Source organism: Penicilliopsis zonata (assembly GCF_001890105.1).
Source record: "Penicilliopsis zonata CBS 506.65 unplaced genomic scaffold ASPZOscaffold_1, whole genome shotgun sequence".
Lineage (NCBI taxonomy): Eukaryota > Fungi > Ascomycota > Eurotiomycetes > Eurotiales > Aspergillaceae > Penicilliopsis > Penicilliopsis zonata.
The window spans coordinates 224,725-244,345 of record NW_019208911.1 but is presented as its reverse complement, the minus strand read 5'-3'; the positions used below and the strand labels follow the sequence as shown (position 1 = coordinate 244,345).

The following is a 19,621-nucleotide window of genomic DNA, read 5'->3' as shown; positions in this document are numbered from 1 at the left end:
TACCGTTCAACACCACTAGAGATTTCATTCTAGGCGTGCCAGTTGGACCTTGTTTTCCACCGATTCGAAGACTCAGTTCTGTGAGGGAGAATCAGGTCGAGATTTAAGAGGACCTTCCCTCCTGCGAAATCGACCTCAAACTCCTGCCTCATCTCCAACCGGTTATGCTCTCCATTCATGTTATAAGACCAAGCTCTACCCACCCGATGTGACGGTATGCATATTTCTCAAGTGTTTCACCGATAACCAGAATTGTGTCTTCGAAGGATTGCCATTCTCCAAAGGCCGATATTCGATCTCGAAAATGCCGGTGAGTATGAGAGTATTCCGTAGACTCTATCAGTAGTACTCCGTACTGAGACAGTATAGCTTCTAAAAGAGATCATTAGCAAATATTGTCTAGAATTTAGAAGCTGGTTTGTCTTAATTGAATATGAGAGACAAGCGGAGGAGGAAGTTTGGTGAGGGGTAACACTTCTAGCCTGGTCATGTGGCTGGCTAACTGATAGTGGACATTTGTTTTGGTGCTCTCCAGCCAACAGCCTCCATCTACCAAAACTATCGCAGGGTCTGACGGGGCTCTACTAAAGATAGACAGATCTAGACTTGGAGATCGGATACCCCGGCTTGAACAGGGGCTAACTCACGATAACAAGCGCTTCCTTGAGATCCCGGAGATGTCAAAGCCCAAGCACCCGAGGTGAGTCACTGGCCTGAGCCTTGAGGTATCTGCGGATCATGTCTCTCACGAGTCGCTACAGAGTATCTAGGTAGTAGGTATCTCTTTTCGAGGCCCGGTTTACAGTCCATCTCCAGCTGTTACGCGCTGACACGTTGATTGCACTTTTGTATTTCTTCCATCGGAATGACATGTTCGTCGCGACAGGCTCTACCGAAGAAGCCCACATGGGACCGAGGAAACCACCAAGATGAGCCTCGGCCATTCTACGCATATGCAACGATTCCGATGCAGGGTGCATCAAGCACGATAATGACGGGCAACAGGGATTAATTCCATGCGGAGACGTTGAACCCTGCGATCTCCATGCACGTTCCAGACCGAGGCACCGACGAGCGAGATGATATGACTCAATGGGAAATGGGAAATGGAAAATCTGGTGAGATCAGTAAAGGCAGACCTGCAGGGTGATACTGCGAGTATACTTGGTAGTCGGAGTTGATTATCGGTGGAGAATTGGAGATGGTATTGTTTGCCTCTACCCCATATTCTTCTGGATAAGCTATCTCCCTTCTTGGCTGCACTAGCGGATGCCTTTTCCTATGCATCTAGCATACACTTACCTACTAACTAGGTAGTTACCTAGTAACCACCTACGGAGTACTCTATGGTGTATTTGAAGCAATTAATACGGAAGCGTGGGCACTCAACTACTGTAGATACTAGATAGCAGCTCTGTAGGCGTCACGGGTAGTTCACACTGTATCAGTGTCTATTATATAGCTAATACAATAATACAATTACTCAAGCTAAATCAAGTCATTGACATTATTCAACTGCCATACTTATAAATTGACCATTGACCGACCACTGGATAATCGCAATCCCATCGGCAGTCAGATCGGGAGCTGACTCAGCAAACATCGGGTTCTCACCTCGGCCAGCTTCCGGTGTCGGGCCGGTTGCTCGCTACAGCCAGTCAGAAGCCGTCTGGTTTTCTAGTGTGCGGGGGAGACGAAGTTCTAGAGAGAATCTAGAGGCAGTCTTAGGTAATATTGCTCCACCGGCAAGCAAAGATTTCTTTTTTGTTTTCGTCTGCGTTCCCCTCTTCCTCCTGCTCCAATTCTAGGGCTTCCTTCGATAGCTTGAGGGATGAGTCAATTGACTCTGTAGGTACTAGGTACGTACTAGGTATACTTTTTTTTGAATACCTAATTTAGCAGTTATACGAAGTACCCAAATAAATGCCTCACCCTGTGTAGCAGTTTATCAGTACTCTGTACTCTATGAGTAGCAGTACTCTGTACATCGCAGCGTAAGGAGTTGGAGTCAGTTGGAGAAATTTCCCCTCAGCTCCACCTACTCCGAAAACTAGTCGGAGTTCGGTAGAGTACGACAAAAGTACTCGTCATTAATTAGTAATTCGTACCTGGATAGAAATCCTCAATAGAATTCGTTGCATTGGTACTCTGTACCTAGAGCAATGATAATAGCATGACAGTTGAGCGATCAGAAGACTGTCACCAGATTGTCAGTGTGGGAAGATGTTGCTGTAATGTCCTCTCACCGCCAGGGACTACTACGTACCTCCCTCCCCCTGTAAAAAAAAAAAAAAAAAACCTCAAGGAATGCCTCCGTACCACCATGTACACAGTAGCAACCAGCACAGGAACTCCGTTGAGCTTCTGTTGATACTTGTTGAGGCTTTTTTTGCCCTTGTCCGTGTTCCTCTTTTTCCTTTTTTCGTCTTTCTTCCCTCTTTTCTCCGCATTTGGTCTGCTTCGAGGCTCCACTCCTTCGAAAAGTCGTCCTCTCGATTCCTCGTTTCGACCGCCCCGTTTATTAATCCTTGGGCCAGGCAACGACCAGCCCGGTCTTCCTGGCTCATGACTGGTGAAGCTGCCCATGTTCGTACTCTCTTGACGCCTCTAGGCTCTGCCACCTTTGAAGGCTGCCCAAAGATCCACTGTCACAGCGATCCCGACCCTCACCCCTGGTGCCCGACTCTTCCCGATCTCATGTCGCAGAGTCATCACCCTGCTCAAGATAGCCATTAGGTGAGACCCCCCCCCTCTCTCGCCCCCCCCCGGCACTCCCATTCCTGACGATTATTTGCTCTGACGGAACTGCCTTTCCAGAGTCGGACCCGTGTCGGATGCCTGTGTGGACTCAATCCAGTTCAGGGGGCCATGTTAGCGCACATACATAATACTTCCAGGGCTGCGCCTGTCGCAAGACCTCTTTCTGCTCGCTCCCTTTTCTCTCCTGCTTCATCTTATCCTCCCTCTTCTTGCCCGTCCATCAGAAGACATCCACTGGTCGTGCATCCGGGAAAAAAGATGGCTCGCATTGCTGCCCCTCAGTCCCGTCCGGTCCACGCGACCCCATACGTGAACCACGCTGCGCCGGTGTAAGTCCTCACAAAAGAGTCTTCATTTCAATTTTTTTGGTCGCCGCGAAGGCGCGCTCCCCTGGCTTTCTTTCTGCATCATACTGATCTCTTTTCCCATCTATAGAGAAGCCAGCTACGATACTGCCAACCCTTCCTATATCCGCAAATACCTCCGCACATACGGCCTCACACCCCCGCGTGCGGAGTCGTACGAGGTTCAGAAGACAAGATGTATGCTACCAACACCACCTTTTTTTTTTTGGCTCTCTCTCTCTCTCCCTACTTGATACTGACCTAATTCACCACAGGTCTGGCACAGTTGGCCCTCAAGTCCACCGTTATCGATAAATTCCTCTACCTCAGTACCCTCCGCAAGAACAATGTGCATCTGTTCTACCGTCTGGTCTCTGACCACCTGAAGGTACAGCCCACAAAACAAAAAAAAACCCTTCTCCAATAAATCCCTACTGACCATAATAGGAAATGACTCCTTTGATCTACACACCTGTGGTTGGCGAAGCATGCCAACGATGGTCAGAAATCTACCAGCAGCCCGAGGGTAAGTGTGCTAAAGAAAAAAAAAAAAAAAAAAAAAAAAGTGTCTCAGAGACTAACCATCTTGGTAGGCATGTACCTCAGCTGGGAGGATCGCGGCAACCTTGCCGCCGTCATTGCCAACTGGCCGCAACCCCATGTCGATATCACCGTCATCACTGATGGCTCTCGCATTCTCGGACTTGGAGATCTCGGTATCAACGGCATGGGTATCCCCATCGGCAAGCTGGCCCTGTATACTGCCTGTGCGGGCATCCGTCCCGAGGCCACTCTGCCCTTGACCCTTGACCTGGGCACTGGCAACAAGACCCTCCGTGAAGATCCGCTGTACATGGGTAGTCGCCGGGATAAGATCAGCCCGGAAGAGGAGCGTGAGTTTATGGACGAGCTGATGACCGCTCTTACTGAGAGGTGGCCGGGGTAAGTAACTTGTAATCAAAAGAACCCCCAAAAAAACCAAAAACTAACCTGGATAGGATTGTCATTCAATTCGAAGACTTCAAGAACCCTTTCCCCTCTCTCGAGCGGTACCGACACACCTACACCTGCTTCAACGATGACATCCAGGGGACCGGTGCGGTTATCCTGGGCGGTGTCATCAACGCTGTCAAGCGCTCGGGGCTCCCCTGCAAGGATCACCGTGCCGTCTTCCTGGGAGCGGGTAGTGCCGGTGTGGGCGTTGCCAAGCAAATCGTCGACTTCTTCGTACGCGAAGGCATGACTGAGGACGAGGCACGTGCCTGCTTCTACCTCGTTGATACCAAGGGCCTGGTCACCGCCGACCGCGGTGACAAGCTCGCCGATCACAAGGTCTACTTTGCCCGCCAGGACAATGAGGGCCAGCAGTTGCGCACGCTCGACGAGGTCATTGACCACGTGAAGCCGACGATCCTCATGGGTCTGTCCACCCTTGGCGGCGTCTTTACCCCGGAGATCCTGCGCAAGATGGCCGACTGGAACACCCACCCGATCGTCTTCCCGCTGTCGAATCCGTCCTCCAAGTCCGAGTGTGACTTTGAGACCGCTGTCACCAACACCGACGGCCGGGTGCTCTTCGCCTCTGGCTCGCCGTTCCCCTCTGTTTCCTTCACCAACTCCGCCGGCGAGACCCGTACCTACTCCCCGGGCCAGGGCAACAACATGTACGTCTTCCCGGGTATTGGCCTGGGCACGATCCTCTCCAAGGCGGTCGAGGTGACGGACAGCATGATCTACGCCTCGGGCGCTGCGGTGGCCGAAGCCCTTACCGGCGAGGAGCTCGAGCAGGGTCTCCTGTACCCGGACGTGACGCGCATCCGTGCCGTCAGCGTCGTTGTCGCCCGCAAGGTCATCCGCGCCGCCCAGGAGGCCAAGGTCGACCGCGAGACCGGGCTGCGCTCCATGCGCGACGACGAGCTCGACAACTACATCAAGTCCCGCATGTACGACCCCCACACGGAGGTCCGCGCCCTAGAGCGTGAGGTCGGTGCCCTGCTGTCGAGTCTGGGCCCTACCTATGCCGGTCTGACCGGCGTGGTGGACGACGTGAATGAAAACTCCAAGCTGTAAGAAAAACCCCCTTAAAAAAAGGCTTTGAGGGGATTTTTTTTTTCTCCTTCTCTTTCAAAATGCATCCCCCTTGGTGTTTTTGCTTGACCGGGCTGGAAACGGATTCCCTCCCCCATCTATTCCTATAATATCCCCATCGAGCGTTTTGTGTATATGATCTGGTTTCTTCCTGAGGTATTATTCTCATATATACCCCATTTCTCGGGCTCCACTTGATTATTCTCATTTTGTCTCTCTTCCCTTCTTAGATTCCGGTACTCTATTGGTTTCTGTACATCATACCATTCTTATCTGGAAGTCGAGTTAGAACTAGAATTATTTAGCTAGCAGTATAAGATAACACTCAAGCAGTATATGACTTTGAGTAGTGACTTGGTATGGAAGTAACTAGCTATGTAGACTCTTAATTCCGATCTATTTCTTGACTCTACCTATCTTCCACAGTCTTCCGACCTGAGGCCGCCGCCCGCTGTCAGTCTTGGGCCTCGAGGCTCTTGGCGCCAGTCTCACGTGCCTTCCGAAAGAGGAAGGAATGTCCTTCCACAGGGGACCATTCCGATTGGATATTAATAAGCGGATATTGTCCCTCGGATTTATGCACCTAACCTGGATGTAGTGGACAGTAGGTGCCTGCCTAACCTAGACCTGGGTCAGAGGCACCTACCTAAGGTGATTATGTAGAACGTCTCTTCACCTTTGTCCTTACTCAACCAAAATGAGGATCAGCCAGGTGAGAGATAGTTTGACTGATATAGTTGGCTCCTAGTTAACAGCTGAGTACAGCTATATACGTACCCTATCAAATCGCTACGACCCACCGCCCTCTCTGACGCATGGGTAACCCGGCAAGGCTTCCAGTATGATCGACGGTTCATGCTGCTGAAATGGGTACCGGATGAAGAAGAAGAGAAGGAGGAGGAGAAGAAGAAGAAGAAGCCCAAGAATATGCACATCTCCCATATTCCCGAGATGGGGCTGTTCCAAACGGATATCATCTTCCCCACGGACCACACGCCTGGGACGCTGGTGGTGACGTATCACCCGCCAACAAACAAGACGGGACAGGAAGACGCCGGTGCAAAAGATAATGTAACAAGCAATGACCGGCGGATCGAGATCCCGCTCGAGCCGGATGTGGACGAGCTGGGCGCCTCGGCGGGGATTACGGTCGAGATACACGGCAGCCCAACCCGGGCGTACGACATGGGCCAGCTTTATAACGACTGGTTCAGTAGATGGTTCGGGTACGATGTTGTGTTGGCGTATCTGGGTGAGAATGGACGGCGGGTCCTGGGTACGTTTTCGCCTCGACTGAGCTCTGCGCATCGTCAGCCCTCCTCCTCCTCCTCCTCCTCGTCGTCATCGTATAGTGCGTTCGGCCTGTTATCCAAGGTAGCAGGGAGGATTCCGTATCTAGGCTGGGATAACGGTGGTGAAGATGAAGACGAGCGGATCACGTTCGCCGACTGCGCGCCGTACCTTGTTGTCTCTGAGACGTCGCTGCACGACGTCACAGGGCGGATCGGAACAGGCGAGGTGATGGACGTGACCAAGTTCCGGCCGAATATCGTCATCTCCGGCGCGGAGACGGCGTGGGAAGAGGACTTCTGGGGCGAGCTGGCGATTGGGGACCAGCAGGGCGGCGACAGCACTCGTCTATTACTCACGGCCAACTGTGTGCGGTGCACGAGCATCAATGTCGACTACGCCACAGGGAAGGCTGGGCAGGGGGAGAGTGGGAAGATCTTGAAGAAGCTGATGAAGGACCGCCGCGTGGATAAGGGTGCCAAGTACAGTCCTGTCTTTGGACGATATGCCTTTCTAAGTAAGGAGTCCAACGGAGACTTTGTCCGCGTCGGCGATGAAGTCACGGTCCCCTGGCTGATCGCGGAACGCACTACCTATGGTGAGCCTCTTTTGTGTACAGATCTCCATTCAATGCTAATACTCTATAGACTGGCCAGGGTTGACGAATTGAAGAATGGAATGATTAATGATCATGCTATCATTAGCCATGAATTTATACCTATGTTAGCCACTACTCTGTACATTGGATGCTCTCTGCTCATTAGACCATTAAACTACGTACTTCAATCTCCTGCTAGAACCTTTATAGAGCATAACCCATTTATCCATCTGTTTCCTCTCAAATGACTGCCTGGCGAGACAGGGTGACTCCCCGCACCGCCACACGAACAGTCGTATTCGTTTGGGTCTCATCCATTTGGGCACTTGCCATCGTGTCGCTGGAGTAATTATCCTATAGGGAGGCACGTTATACTTAGTACTCCCCAGGTACATTACCTAGGTACCAATACCTCTAGGTAGTCTCTTGCCAAACTGGCGGTGGATGTTCTCTCTCTGTACCTCCGAAGGGTCGCCTGGAATGACGCAGTGAGCCAGCACCGCCACACTGAGGGGCGTCGTCGGAGGGAGAATCTCCAGTAAAAACAACTCCAAGTTCACTGAAAGGACGGCCTCGTCTTCTGATCATCTCCTTTTCACAGTCTGGCATCTCCCTCGTGCGACCTGTTTGTGGCGGCTTGTCCCTGGTCTCTCGCTTCGACTTCTTCGCTCGCATTTTCCTGTCTTCCCTGCCGTTCCTACCGTTGATCGCTGCCTGCAGTCCCTGTCCGGTGAGTCCGCACGATCCGCACGCTTCGAACCAGAGGGCAGTTCTTCGTTCCTGACTGTTTTTATCGCAGAATAGGCAATATCATCATCTCTTACTATTTAAGTTCTGGTGTTTGCATCGCCGATCGGGTGTCAGTCATCTCTCGCGTACCAAGGTCGCATACCACCCACGGGAAAGGCGAACAAGTTTCCACGTGGGAGGTCGGGAATTTTTTAACCCATCGAAACAAAAAGACAATATCAAGAGTTGAGAAGGGAGGAAACTCGGAGGAGTCGGTCATGGACAAAAGCGGGTTGCGTCGCAAGGACACGACCAAAGGCCCTCCACTGAGGGTCCTGTCATTGGGTATGCCTCCTACTTGACAGGATATGAATTTTTTTTTTTTTCTAAGAAAAAAAGGAAGAAAAGAAAGCTGACTGCTTAGATGGCGGCGGGGTCCGCGGATATTCGATGCTCATCATCCTACAGGAACTCATGTACCGCGTCTACGTTGAATGTGAGGGCAAGGCGCCGCGGCGCGAAGAAATCCCCAAACCATGCGACTATTTCGACCTGATTGCTGGCACGGGCACGGGCGGTCTGATTGCACTGATGCTCGGGCGCCTGCGGCTCGACCTGGAGACATGCAAGGATGTGTATGTGCGGATGACGAAGAAGGTGTTTGAAACCGACAAGACGATCGCGGGCATCCCCTACCGGTCTACGCTGTTCAAGGCCTCGAAGCTGGAGGAGGCGATCCGCGAGTGCGTGCGCGAGCACACCGTCTTCGAAGCCGAGGGGAACGACCTGCCCCGTGGCGGCTCGCGCAATTCCATGGCCGGCCCGCCCTTCAGCCCATCCTCCGTGCCGCAGCGCTCCTTGAGTCGGGGCAGCGTGAGCACGATGGGGGCCTCGAACCCTCCATCAACCCCTCTCAGCCAGCGGGGGTCGACCTTTATCAACGGTCTGCGATGGGGGAATCCAGATGCGCTTCTTTACGATAATCGGGAATACCGAACCAAGACGTGAGATATCTCTTTTATCTTCAAAGCTCAAGTGTCTTATCTATCCCACTAACTTTCTATTAGAGCCGTCACAGCCTTGTATAAAGGCACGACAAAACACGGGTCTGCCGTCCTCCTTCGATCATACGATTCGAGAAAAGAGCCTCCGCCCGAATTCAACTGCACCGTCTGGCAGGCTGGCCGGGCAACCTCGGCCACCGGACTGGCATTCAAGCCGATCCAGATCGGCCAGCACGTCTTCATCGATGAGGGCGCCGGCACTTACAACCCAGCGCCGCAGGTGTTGGATGAAGCGACCGTCAACGAGTGGCCCGGCCGCGAGATCGGGGTGTTTGTCAGTATTGGGACGGGTAAGCGCCCGTCGGGGACCAACAGCCGCCAACACGAGTGGTGGGAGGATTTCTTTGGCGATTCGCTGGGGACCTTTGCTGAAGCGCGGCGGCGCCTCATTTCCAAAATCGAAGGCTGCGAGGACATCCACCTGGCCATGCTGCGCAACCACCTGGGCAAGCGCAATGTCTCCCAGGACAATTACTTCCGTTGGAACGTCGAGGTCGGTGTCGGCGAGTTTGGCATGAACGAGTGGAACCGGCTGGCCGACATCAGCACCAATACCCGGCGCTACCTAGCCAAACCCGAGGTCAAGAAGTCCATCCTCGAGGCCGGCGTGCGGTTTGCAAGGATCGAGCGCATGCACCGCCGCCTGGCGGCGCGGGCGGCAGCTGCCAACGAGGACGGCGATATTGATGGTGACGACAGCCTACCAACAGATTCTTCTGCACCTGTCGTTTCCGCGTCCTCCGCTCCTACCGCTCGTCCTTCGAACGAGTTCGCCATCGAACTCCCCGCCGAGGTCCCCTCGGAATACCTTCATCGGACGACGAACTCCGCCGCCCGCCCACCCTCTCGCGATACTCTTCCACACCACCCTACACCTCAAGAACGGCTTCACGTCCCCCCCGCTCGACGGTCCGCCGGTGAGGTCGTGACTCACCACAGTCCAGCATCGCACGGGTCCCCGCCCCGACGTAGCGCCGACAACGTCTACGAACCCATGCTGCCGCCGCCCGTGCCTCCCAAGACTCCGATCCCGTATCCCACCTCCCAGCCGAGCGAGCTGGCGGCGGAGATCAGCACCCCTTCTCTCCCCCATCATCTCGCGATGCCTGTGCCACCGGGCGCTGCCTTTGCACCCTCGGGCGGCGCGCAGCCTCTTGCAGGGAAAATTCGGCCGCCGTACCCTGACGACGAGCCTCCGGTGGTGAACAAGCACCGCAAGCCGAGTTATCATGTGCGATGATTTTTTTCCCCTTTCTTTCTTCCTTGTTTTTTCCGTTTCCAAGTCATTATGATCATGTCTATCGATTGTTTTATGAGCATTGAGTTATGATACCATGAGATCGTGAGAATGAATGGCAGCTGGTCTGTCTATACAGTGTGCATATTTATAGACTGTAATATTCCATGGTTCTTAATTTCCACCATCCATTGAATGGTTACTCAGGGACAGACGCAGGGTCTGTTCCATGGAACGCTCTGATCGTCCCTAGTCTATGACATTGTAGTTTAAGGGTAAATATGTCCTAAGAATTGGAACGACGTTGAATTTATTGACTATCTATTCAAGTCAGACAAATACACACTACACAGAAGCACAGCGAGACTCTGAGTATTTTAATTTATCACAGATGAGATACTCCGTAAGCCCAGACAGCTAAATTTATCACGATCTCTTATCCAGTGGACCAGATCCACTCGTGGCAGTGACATACGCAAGCTGAAACGGCTCGAGGCCCTGCGTGGGCGGTGCAGATTGCGCAGTGCACGATCTCACGATATTCTTGACCCCAGCATCCTTGCGGTCGTGCCTGTTTCTGAACTCCTTTCCTGTCTTGTTGAAATACTTGCTCAAGGGTACAATAAAATCAGTGATTTTGTCTGGATATCGCTGGAAATAAGTGAGTATGTTGAACTTCAGCTGAGAAGTGCGGCTGGCCCAGCCTCCTCCAAGGACAACGCTTTCTCCTATTCCATCATTTCTTGGACTTGATTCTAATTCTTCTTGTTTTTATCCTGCAGATTCACAACAGATTCTCTGTCTTACACGGACTCACTCAAGTCTTGTCTTCAGACGTCTCAAACGTCTCAAACGTCCACATTCCAATCCCACGAGCTGCCTCCGACCGATTAACCCGCCTTGCTTCACTGACACTGCCACTGAAGCGTGCTCGCCACATTCCTCCCATCGGGCATCCTTGCACCTTACCGCGATCCAGATTTGTCTCGGTCATCGGGTTCGCCGATCGGTCGATAGCTGCAGCTTCGAGGATTGTTGCCGCTTTGTGCGTGGGCGGAAATAGAACAGTCAAAGAAGCAAGAGGGGGGAAAGTGTACTGAGTACTATAATTAGGACGCCCCTTTGAACGGCATGAGGAAATCGTCTCACGTCATATTTTAAGAAGTAGGGGGTTCAAACAACATCTACTGCTGCTGCTGCTGCTGCTGCTGCTGCTGCTGTTTCTGCTCGCTACATCCCCTTACGGAAGAGACCTGTCGCGGAGGGTTGGGCTTCATGGACCTCACCGGGGCTCTCGTGTCGCATGCGGCCGATATTGTCGCCCGGTCGGACAGCTCGAGTTCCGAGCGGTCGGCGACGTACAAGGTGGTTGGGATCACGCTGGCGGCGTCGTCGGGCCTGTTCATCGGCGTCTCGTTTGTGCTGAAGAAGGTCGGCCTACTCAAGGCCAATGCCAAGTACAACGAGGAGGCCGGCGAAGGCTACGGATACCTCAAGAACGTCTGGTGGTGGTCGGGGATGACGCTGATGATCCTGGGGGAAATCTGCAACTTTGTCGCGTACGCCTTTGTCGACGCCATCCTGGTCACCCCTCTAGGCGCCCTGTCGGTCGTCATTACTACCATCCTGTCGGCCATCTTCCTCAAGGAGCGCCTGAGCTTCGTCGGCAAGGTCGGCTGTTTCAGCTGCATCCTGGGCTCCGTCGTCATCGCCCTCAACGCACCCCAGCAGTCCTCCGTCTCCGACATCCAGGAAATGAAGAGCTATGTCATCGCGCCGGGGTTTCTCTCCTATGCCGGCGTCATCATCGTGGGCGCCATCTTCACCGCGCTCTGGGTCGCCCCCCGCTACGGCAAGAAGAGTATGTTCGTCTATCTCAGCATCTGCAGCATGGTCGGTGGCCTCAGCGTCGTTGCCACGCAGGGCTTGGGCTCCGCCATCCTCGCCCAGATCAACGGAGAGGCCCAGTTCAACCAGTGGTTCATGTATGTCCTGCTGGTTTTTGTCATCTGCACTTTACTGACAGAAATCATCTATCTGAATGTATGTCTTATTTCTCTGCTCCCCCCCCCCCACACACACCTTCTTTTTATCAGGCTAACCTCCGTAGAAAGCGTTGAACCTTTTCAATGCCGCCCTGGTAACACCAACGTACTACGTCTTCTTCACCAGCGCCACGATCATCACCTCTGCCATCCTGTTCCGCGGCTTCAAGGGGACCGCGATCGAGATCACGACGGTCATCCTGGGCTTCTTCCAGATCTGCTCCGGGGTCGTGCTGCTGCAGCTGTCGAAATCTGCCAAGGATATCCCCGACGCGGCGGTCTTCAAGGGCGATCTGGACCAGATCCGCGAGGTGGCCGCGGTGGAGGACCCGGAGTCGGAGCCCAAGGCAGACTCCATCCGAGGCACGGCAGCTATCATCCGGCGGATTTCCACCGCCCGACGGAAGATGGAGGTCGAAGAGGCTCGGCGGTATTTCCGGGAACGACAGGAAGACCAGCTTAACCCGCCCAGCGAGAACGAGATCATCGAGTGGGACGGGCTGCGGCGCCGCAAGACGGTGATCGGCGAAGGCCCGACCATGTCCAGGCCACGCACGCCTCGAACGCCGGGTTCGGTCAAGAGTTACCGCCCACCTCTAGGCATGTCTCGTTTCCCCGAGGAAGAGGAGGTAGAAGAAGGAGAGGTAAACAACGGCGGCGACACCAGCAAGGTCATGAGCCGGCCAAGCACAAAGCAGGGCGGGCATTCGTTCTTCCAAGATCTGCGCTCCCGTGCATCAACCATGCTGCATTCCCACCATAGCCAGCCTGCACAGTGGCACTCCCTGGAGGACCAACAGCACCTCGACGACGACGAGAATGGAGTCCACCCTGTAGCCATGACCAACATCTCAGTGGACACCAGCTATCACGGCCACGAGATGGCGGGTCGCCTGCAGCCGCCGTTCCAGCTCGTCACGGGCCGGCAGCGCAGTGACACGCCGCGATCGATATCCTGGGCAGACGAGGTCCAGGGAGAACAGTCGCCCAGCCAGAACAGCCACCTGGCGCCCGACCCGCCCCCGCACGGCGGCGCGCGCCGGCAGTTCTCGTTCAATACCGTCTTCAACCGCACCAAGGCTACCGCCAGCAGCGCTGGAGGTGGTCCTGGCGGCGGCGGCGGTGGCGACCACCACCACCACCACCATCATCATCATCATTCCTCACCCAAAGCTGCCGGCAGCCCATCTCGGGGTATTCTCCGGCGGTCACATCGGAACAGCACGGCGGACCAGCGCCAGGCGGTGCGGAACGCAACGGAGGAAGAGAGGCTAGGTCTCGTCAAGGGGGATTCGCGGGCCACGGACCGAGACGACGATCTGATGGACGAGAAGCTGGAGCGGAGGTGGTCATCTTCTTCTTCCAATAGCTCCAGGTTTGGCGAACATCCTCCTGACCCTGACCCTGACAGCAGCGGTGTCCTCAATGCTACCACGAGTGATAGCCGCGGCAGGACCCGTCCACACGGGGCCTCTGTTTCCACCGTGTCAACCTCTGCTTTCCCCCCCTATGAAGACCATCATCACTACTATACCCATACGCAAGAGTATCAGCAGTCTCATCCCGAGGGTGGCGCGTTCGTCTCCGCTCCTAGCGCATTGCGCTCCATCACGTCTGCGTCTCCCCCTCGCTATCCGAACCCGCTACCTCCTCTCCCATTTGAAGAAGGTGGCTTGGATGGTTCGTATACCCCGCCTCCAGCAGGTACACCAGGTAGCGGGCCAGGGAAGGGCGCATTCTTATAGTTTTCTTTATCTACTCTTTGTTGAAATGTATGAGTACATGAGTCATGAGATGAATTATGACCTGTTTAAGAATAGTATACAGCTCATCTATCATACATATTACAGTCGTTAGTCATATAGTACAGTAGAAAAAGAAAAAATCAGAAATACGCCTTGACGCTGCGCTGTCCTCGACTCGCCGCATGCACCACGGCGAACCGGGATTCAGGTAATCGTTTCCCCGCCTTGATGCTTTCCAGAGCCCTACAAGCAGCATTAGCATAGAAATTATAGGGGTTAGTTCGGGAAGTAGGTACCATTCAACGCCGACCATCCTGATGGTCCTCCCGTCGATTTCTCTCTGCAATTTCCCCGCGGCAAGACCTCCTCCAACCCCGTGTCCGCAGCGTGTATTCGGCTTCGCGACAATGACGTGGGTGACGGAGCGGCGTGCAAGACCGATCGCGATGCTCGCCCCGTGTTCGGCGAGGAGGTGTTTAAGACGGTGGTCGGAGATGGTAGGCATGGTCGAGCCGTTGATGTAGATAGTTGTACCGGAGAGGATTTTTCTTTCCTTTTCAAGGTCTTCTTTTTCCAGGTCTTTCTTTTCCAGGTCTCCCTTTTCCAGGTCTTTCTTTACTTTCAGGTTTTCCTTCGCCTCCACTCTCCGCTTGGTCACACCCATAAAGGACCGAATATCCTGACAACCAAGGGACCGCCGCTGCGCTTCCTCGCCGGAGATCCATCGCCAATCACCAGCCCGTTTGCGAGAAGCATCACTGGCGAACTGGGCCGACAGCTTCTGCAGACGGGTATCCCGCCAGGCGGTCGTGTGCGAGTACGGGTTCTCGGCGCGCTGGTGGCCTGTTGAGGCGGAGTTCCAGGGATCAAAGACCTCGTGGTTTGAAGGAATACATTTTGGCGGCGGCGCAGTCGGCTTTGTCGTATTTGGTTCGGGCATTTCGTTTTCGTTTTGTTAGAAGGTAGCTTTTTCAATCAATCTTTAGGAGGTCAGGCTGTTATCCCTGGTTGAGCCAAACTTTGGGAGGTGGACACCCCGCCTGCCTAATCGGGCGATGTTTTGGTTTTGCCATTTTGGGCTACATCTCCATGTACTGCTTGAAGAAGGCATTTATTCTCTTACTCTCAACTAACTACCAATGCCTTCATCATCACAACAGTCCAGTCTAGACAGAAGACAGTCTAGTAGACGGTCTAACACAAACACCCCTCCCCAGGAATCCGACACATAGGCGTCTCACACCAACCAAAGAGTCCCTCGCAGCGACAAACCAAATCAGTGCCACAGAATCCATGACAGAGCTCCGTCTAAATAATCAGCATATCAGCATATCAAGCATGCAAATCAGAAAAAAAAAAAATATGAAATAAAATAAAGAGAAATACTCAGACTATACAGCTTTATCAGCAGTGGTGCCAGTGGTATCATCCCTGATCTGGGGCTGGGTAGAAGAAGAAGAAGACCATCCCCTCCCAGGACCCCATCCAGGTCCATACCCTCCAGGACCCCATCCAGGACCGTATCCGCCAGGACCATAGCCTGGTCCACCCCATCCAGCGTGCGGGTGATCATCTTCTTCGGCGCGGGCGATGAGCCCACCACGGTCTTCTTGCAGGTCACGGCCTTGGCTCAGACTGTAGTGATGCGGGGGCGGAGGAGGAGGAGGAGGAGGAGGAGGGGGAGGAGGAGGGGGGGGACCGCCAGGATAGACGTTGGCCCTCTCGTTGAACTGGTGAGGATTCACCTCGTCGAATTGGTTGGGAGTCACCTCGTTGAACCGGTTGGGGTTCATCTCCTTCTCCTGAGAGGAGGAGGAGGAGGAGGAGGAGGAGGAGGAGGGGATCGAGGCGCCCAGAGCGGGGGCCAGCAGGGTGATCAGGGCGAGAGAAATGAACTTCATCTTAGAGCTGAACTATCTTGATCTTGTTGGCTGTTGATGATGGTGATCTGCTTCTTTTCCGGTGATGGTGATGGTCTTTTTATACCTTTCTTTCCATTCCCCCCTCTATCCTCTCTATCCTTTCCAATTCTTCTGGATACCTGCAGACTGTAGAACCTCCTACCCGATTATACCAGGGTGCTTTCGGAGAGGAGGTGGTACCGTCATACATTGTAGCTACACAGAAGACTAGACCAGATAGAATAAACGAGGTAGACGAGAGAGCTGCAACACTAGACAGAGACCTGAGATAGATACTACCATGACAAATAACTGTCCCACAATGATTCATGAGTCGAAGACTATCTGTACTACAGAATGCTCCGTACTTACAGCTATACTGACGGGCAGTCCAGACTGCACTACAATCAGAATCATAATTCATGCATGCTTTTGTAACATCGAAATGACTAGGCGCTGATATCGCGGATATCCATGGCGTCCGGTCCTTTTTTTTTTGCGTTTTTGTGTGTAACCGTAGCATCTCGACCGCCGCGAGTGTATGACCAAGCAGTATAACCAAGCAGGAAAGAAACAAGAAACAGAAAGGAAAGAAAAGGGGGGGAAAAGGGGAAACTAATCAATTCGTAAGAGATTCGTCACTCATGATCGTCAGTATAGCCGGGAAATCGCACACGCACACGAGGCAAGACACAACACACATGCACACACGCCACAAAGATGAACCCAGAGCACCGAACCATATGAAAAGAAACGAGTAAAACACACACACACACACACACACTGCTTCAGTAAAACAGGGAAGCACATGAGAGAGGAGACAGGGGGGGAAAAAGGAAAAGAGGACGAATGCCATTGCCAGGGCATCTACCTGCCCATTTTCCCATTCACGAACAACGAGTATTGAATCAATGAACTTCATATACGCTTCTCGGTTGGACATGTAGTCTATAACAGAAAGAGAGAGAAAAAAAATCGTATCTCATGCCGATGGGGAGAACAGGAGTTATGATCATTTGCAGTATCATTGAATTCATTGCAAGCAGAAGAGAGAGAGAGAGAGAGAGAGAGAGAGAGGGAGGGAGAATGATTTTTGTTTGCCTGAATGTGGTGGGGGAAGGGGGAAAAAAAAAACCATCTCCAGGGATCATCGACGACGAGACAGGACTCCACCCGTCTTCATGGGCTGAAGGGCGAGCGGCGCGCCGCCACCGCCGACGGGACCGCCAACGACAGGCGTTTCCGTGAGAGTCTTGCGGCGTTTGTGCTCAAACTCGGGCCCGCGGCTCTCGGGGCGGACGATACGGTCAGAGTCATCATCTTCGCGGAGGCGTTTGGTCGAACCTCCGGCTAGTGAGCCGTTCATTGCCGACGAGTAACTGGCGGCCGGGTTAGTTGCCACCGAGTAGCCGTCTGCGGCAGAGGGACCGGCCCCCGACCCACGCGTGTCACTGACGACATTGTAGAGGCTGCTGGAGGCTACCGCGGCGGCGGCAGCAGCAGCGACAGCACCCGGCCGAGGCGAAGTGTTATACCCGGACGGCCACTGGGGAGCGCCGCCACTGGTCCGCGGGGTCATGCGGCCCGATCCATTCTGCTGAGAGGGGGAACCCGTGAGATCGGCGGCGCCGAGCGGCGCGTGGTCTCCCCCGGTCAGGGAGCTGACCGATGGGTTGGTGGTGTACGTATAGGAGCCGCGGTTGACATTATACGCCGCCGCCGCCGCCGCCGCTGCTGCATTTCCATCATGCAGATACTCCGATTCCTGATCGGTGAGGTGCTGCTCGTTGCCGGCGGCACCGCCAGAGGCGCCGTTCGTCTGGGAGGCATACCGCTGCTGCTGGTGCTGGTGCTGGTGCTGGTGCTGCTGCTCCGATTTCACGTCAGCGGCTCCGTCCGGGTCATGTTGACCGCCGCCACGGGCTGCATGGGAGGACGGCGGACCCATGTCATTCTTCATGTAGCCCGCGATGGCCGGTACAGAGTGTCCGTAACCGCCGGTCATGGTCGATGGCGGGAGTGGCGCATGCGAGACGGCGTACTGGGTGTGCGGGCCGGGAGCGGCCGAGTAGTAGGACTTGGCGGTGTCGTAGCCGGACTGACTCTGGTAGGAAGCGGGGAGGCCATGGATGTTGGAGCCCGGAGGCGTGGTGGCTGGGGTAGTGGGCAGGGAGCGGGCGTTACTCAGACCCGTGTCGATGGACAGCGGTTGGGAGTGGGGAACGGCGGACGTATTCATGCCCTGGCTGTTCCACGAGTCGTATCCCGAGGGGCCCGGGTTGACGCCCATCAGACTGGATGCGCTGGCGGGCGGGGTGGGGAAGGTGTGTGCCCGATCCAGAACGGGGCGCGGGCCGGCGGGCGGCGGAGCCTGGCTGAGATGCGAGGGGGCGGAGGAGGACTGGAGGGAGTGATGGTGGAGGGTGGCCGCCGCGGGGGAGTTCTGTATAGGGCGCGCTCCGGCAGGGGGGCCTTCCAGCCGCCGTTGCTGGGACTCCTGCACGACCAGGTTGGTGCGTGTCTGGTTCGTCGGATGATACAGCAGACCGCCGATGTTGTGCACAAACAGGGGGTACAACAGATCGGTGATTTTCTCCTTGTTTGCAAACTCGAGGGCACGCTCAAAGGGGATCCTATTTGAATTGAGTACACTTCCCAAAAAAGCAGATGGTTCGAATGGTTGCAAAAGAAAAGAAAGAAAGAAAGAAAAAAAAAAAAAAAAAAAAAAAAAACCAAACACAACACAGAAAGCGAAAGCGCTCGCTCAAGTATTTCCACCCTAGAGAAAAAAAAAAAAAAAAAAAAAAAAAAAAAAAAACCTACCATACGCCTTTGAGATGCATGGGACCAATCTTGACGACGTGACGGGTCTTTTCGCTCTTGAGGATGCCATCGCGGCGACCGCGGGTCATACCGGCGACGTTCAACAGCTTGGTGCCATTGATCATATGATTATCTTGACAATTAGTACCAAAAAAAAAAAAAAAAAAAGAGGGAAAATAATCATAGAACATACCCTCGCGACGGGCGACGCAAACGCCTTTGGCTTCGACCTGGTAGCACAAGCTGCCTTCATCCTCCCACAATGTGGCGGTGACGCGAGGCTTTGCCCCCGGGGGAGCCATCTGACCGGTGGTGTCGTAAACGTAGCCCTGCATGGGGGTTCCGGAGGTGTTGCCGTAGCCGGGAGGAGCGACGGCATGGCTAGACACTTTGTTTTTTTTTTTTTGACTGTTAGTTGTGTCGAGACAGAGGAGTTGAGAGATCAAAATACCTGGTAATGGAAGAAGCTGGCCGGCGACCTGGCCGTTCAGACTGGAGGCTGGGGGCTGGGAGACGGACTGGGGCGAGGCGACGCCATTGGCATAGCCGTACTGGGAGTAGGAGGCGGGGGCGTAGGAAGAGGTGGGCTGCAGGATGGGAGGTTGCTGATGGTACGGGGGGTAATGGGCGAGGGCGGTGGAGGCGCCCTGAGAACCATAGGGTTGAGAGGAGGCCAGATGTGAGGCATGGACGTCCATGTACGATTGCGTCTGATTCATGCTGTGGAGCGAGGAGGGGGCCGGGTAGTAGGGCTCGGTGGTGGTCGGGTTGGAGACGGGCAAGCCGTAGTCGGCGGGGCCGGAAGCGGAGGAGTCGAGGGAGAGGCGAGCGTGGCTGCCACTGCCGGTAATGGTCGCTATCGAGGCGACGGCAGCGGAGTTGGAGGAGGAGGAGGAGGAGGAGGAGCCCAGGTCAGCGGGCAGGGGGGGACTCCTGGGTTCGTTGAGCGCCGAGGCCGATGAGCCGGAGAAGCTGGCCCGGCCACTGACGGAGCTCG

The 19,621-nt window shown here is 54.4% G+C and overlaps 7 protein-coding genes across 7 annotated transcripts; 3 read left to right on the top strand and 4 right to left on the bottom strand.

Moving 5' to 3' along the window:
• The first annotated feature begins 2,579 nt into the window (after positions 1 to 2,579).
• ASPZODRAFT_192222 (hypothetical protein) lies at positions 2,580 to 5,532 on the top strand. The gene is made up of 7 exons (XM_022727357.1): positions 2,580 to 2,736; positions 2,818 to 3,089; positions 3,196 to 3,302; positions 3,380 to 3,492; positions 3,552 to 3,630; positions 3,698 to 4,046; positions 4,103 to 5,532. The coding sequence occupies exons 2-7, from the start codon at positions 2,869 to 2,871 to the stop codon at positions 5,172 to 5,174; spliced, it is 1,941 nt and encodes a 646-aa protein (XP_022585017.1). The 5' UTR covers positions 2,580 to 2,736; positions 2,818 to 2,868; the 3' UTR covers positions 5,175 to 5,532.
• Positions 5,533 to 5,823: 291 nt separating this feature from the next.
• On the top strand, positions 5,824 to 7,333 carry ASPZODRAFT_106138 (hypothetical protein). Its single transcript, XM_022720926.1, has 3 exons — positions 5,824 to 5,904; positions 5,958 to 7,080; positions 7,130 to 7,333. Exons 1-3 carry the CDS (start codon positions 5,890 to 5,892, stop codon positions 7,150 to 7,152), a joined length of 1,161 nt encoding a protein of 386 aa, XP_022585016.1. The 5' UTR covers positions 5,824 to 5,889; the 3' UTR covers positions 7,153 to 7,333.
• Positions 7,334 to 8,084: 751 nt separating this feature from the next.
• ASPZODRAFT_55806 (hypothetical protein) lies at positions 8,085 to 13,900 on the top strand (the record flags this gene model as incomplete). Its single annotated transcript, XM_022728566.1, has 10 exons — positions 8,085 to 8,154; positions 8,234 to 8,813; positions 8,877 to 10,104; positions 10,221 to 10,267; positions 10,606 to 10,674; positions 10,814 to 11,037; positions 11,375 to 12,153; positions 12,221 to 13,256; positions 13,329 to 13,530; positions 13,750 to 13,900. Coding segments are annotated over 10 exons (4,386 nt in total), but the record flags the coding sequence as incomplete, so codon positions are not given.
• Positions 13,901 to 13,938: 38 nt separating this feature from the next.
• On the bottom strand, positions 13,939 to 14,849 carry ASPZODRAFT_126388 (hypothetical protein). Its single transcript, XM_022721484.1, has 2 exons — positions 14,197 to 14,849; positions 13,939 to 14,143 (listed from the first exon to the last, which is right to left on the bottom strand). Exons 1-2 carry the CDS (start codon positions 14,838 to 14,840, stop codon positions 14,041 to 14,043), a joined length of 747 nt encoding a protein of 248 aa, XP_022585014.1. The 5' UTR covers positions 14,841 to 14,849; the 3' UTR covers positions 13,939 to 14,040.
• A 442-nt stretch (positions 14,850 to 15,291) lies between these two features.
• Positions 15,292 to 15,801, bottom strand: ASPZODRAFT_137662 (hypothetical protein; the record flags this gene model as incomplete). The annotated part of the gene is made up of 1 exon (XM_022724375.1): positions 15,292 to 15,801. The coding sequence occupies one exon, from the start codon at positions 15,799 to 15,801 to the stop codon at positions 15,292 to 15,294; it is 510 nt and encodes a 169-aa protein (XP_022585013.1).
• A 515-nt stretch (positions 15,802 to 16,316) lies between these two features.
• Positions 16,317 to 17,249, bottom strand: ASPZODRAFT_194066 (hypothetical protein). The gene is made up of 5 exons (XM_022727397.1): positions 16,719 to 17,249; positions 16,600 to 16,655; positions 16,484 to 16,546; positions 16,366 to 16,427; position 16,317 (listed from the first exon to the last, which is right to left on the bottom strand). Exons 1-4 carry the CDS (start codon positions 16,950 to 16,952, stop codon positions 16,421 to 16,423), a joined length of 360 nt encoding a protein of 119 aa, XP_022585012.1. The 5' UTR covers positions 16,953 to 17,249; the 3' UTR covers position 16,317; positions 16,366 to 16,420.
• ASPZODRAFT_193696 (hypothetical protein) lies at positions 16,847 to 19,621 on the bottom strand. The gene is made up of 5 exons (XM_022727392.1): positions 19,076 to 19,621; positions 18,818 to 19,012; positions 18,625 to 18,757; positions 17,684 to 18,434; positions 16,847 to 17,629 (listed from the first exon to the last, which is right to left on the bottom strand). The coding sequence occupies exons 1-5, from the start codon at positions 19,341 to 19,343 to the stop codon at positions 16,949 to 16,951; spliced, it is 2,028 nt and encodes a 675-aa protein (XP_022585011.1). The 5' UTR covers positions 19,344 to 19,621; the 3' UTR covers positions 16,847 to 16,948.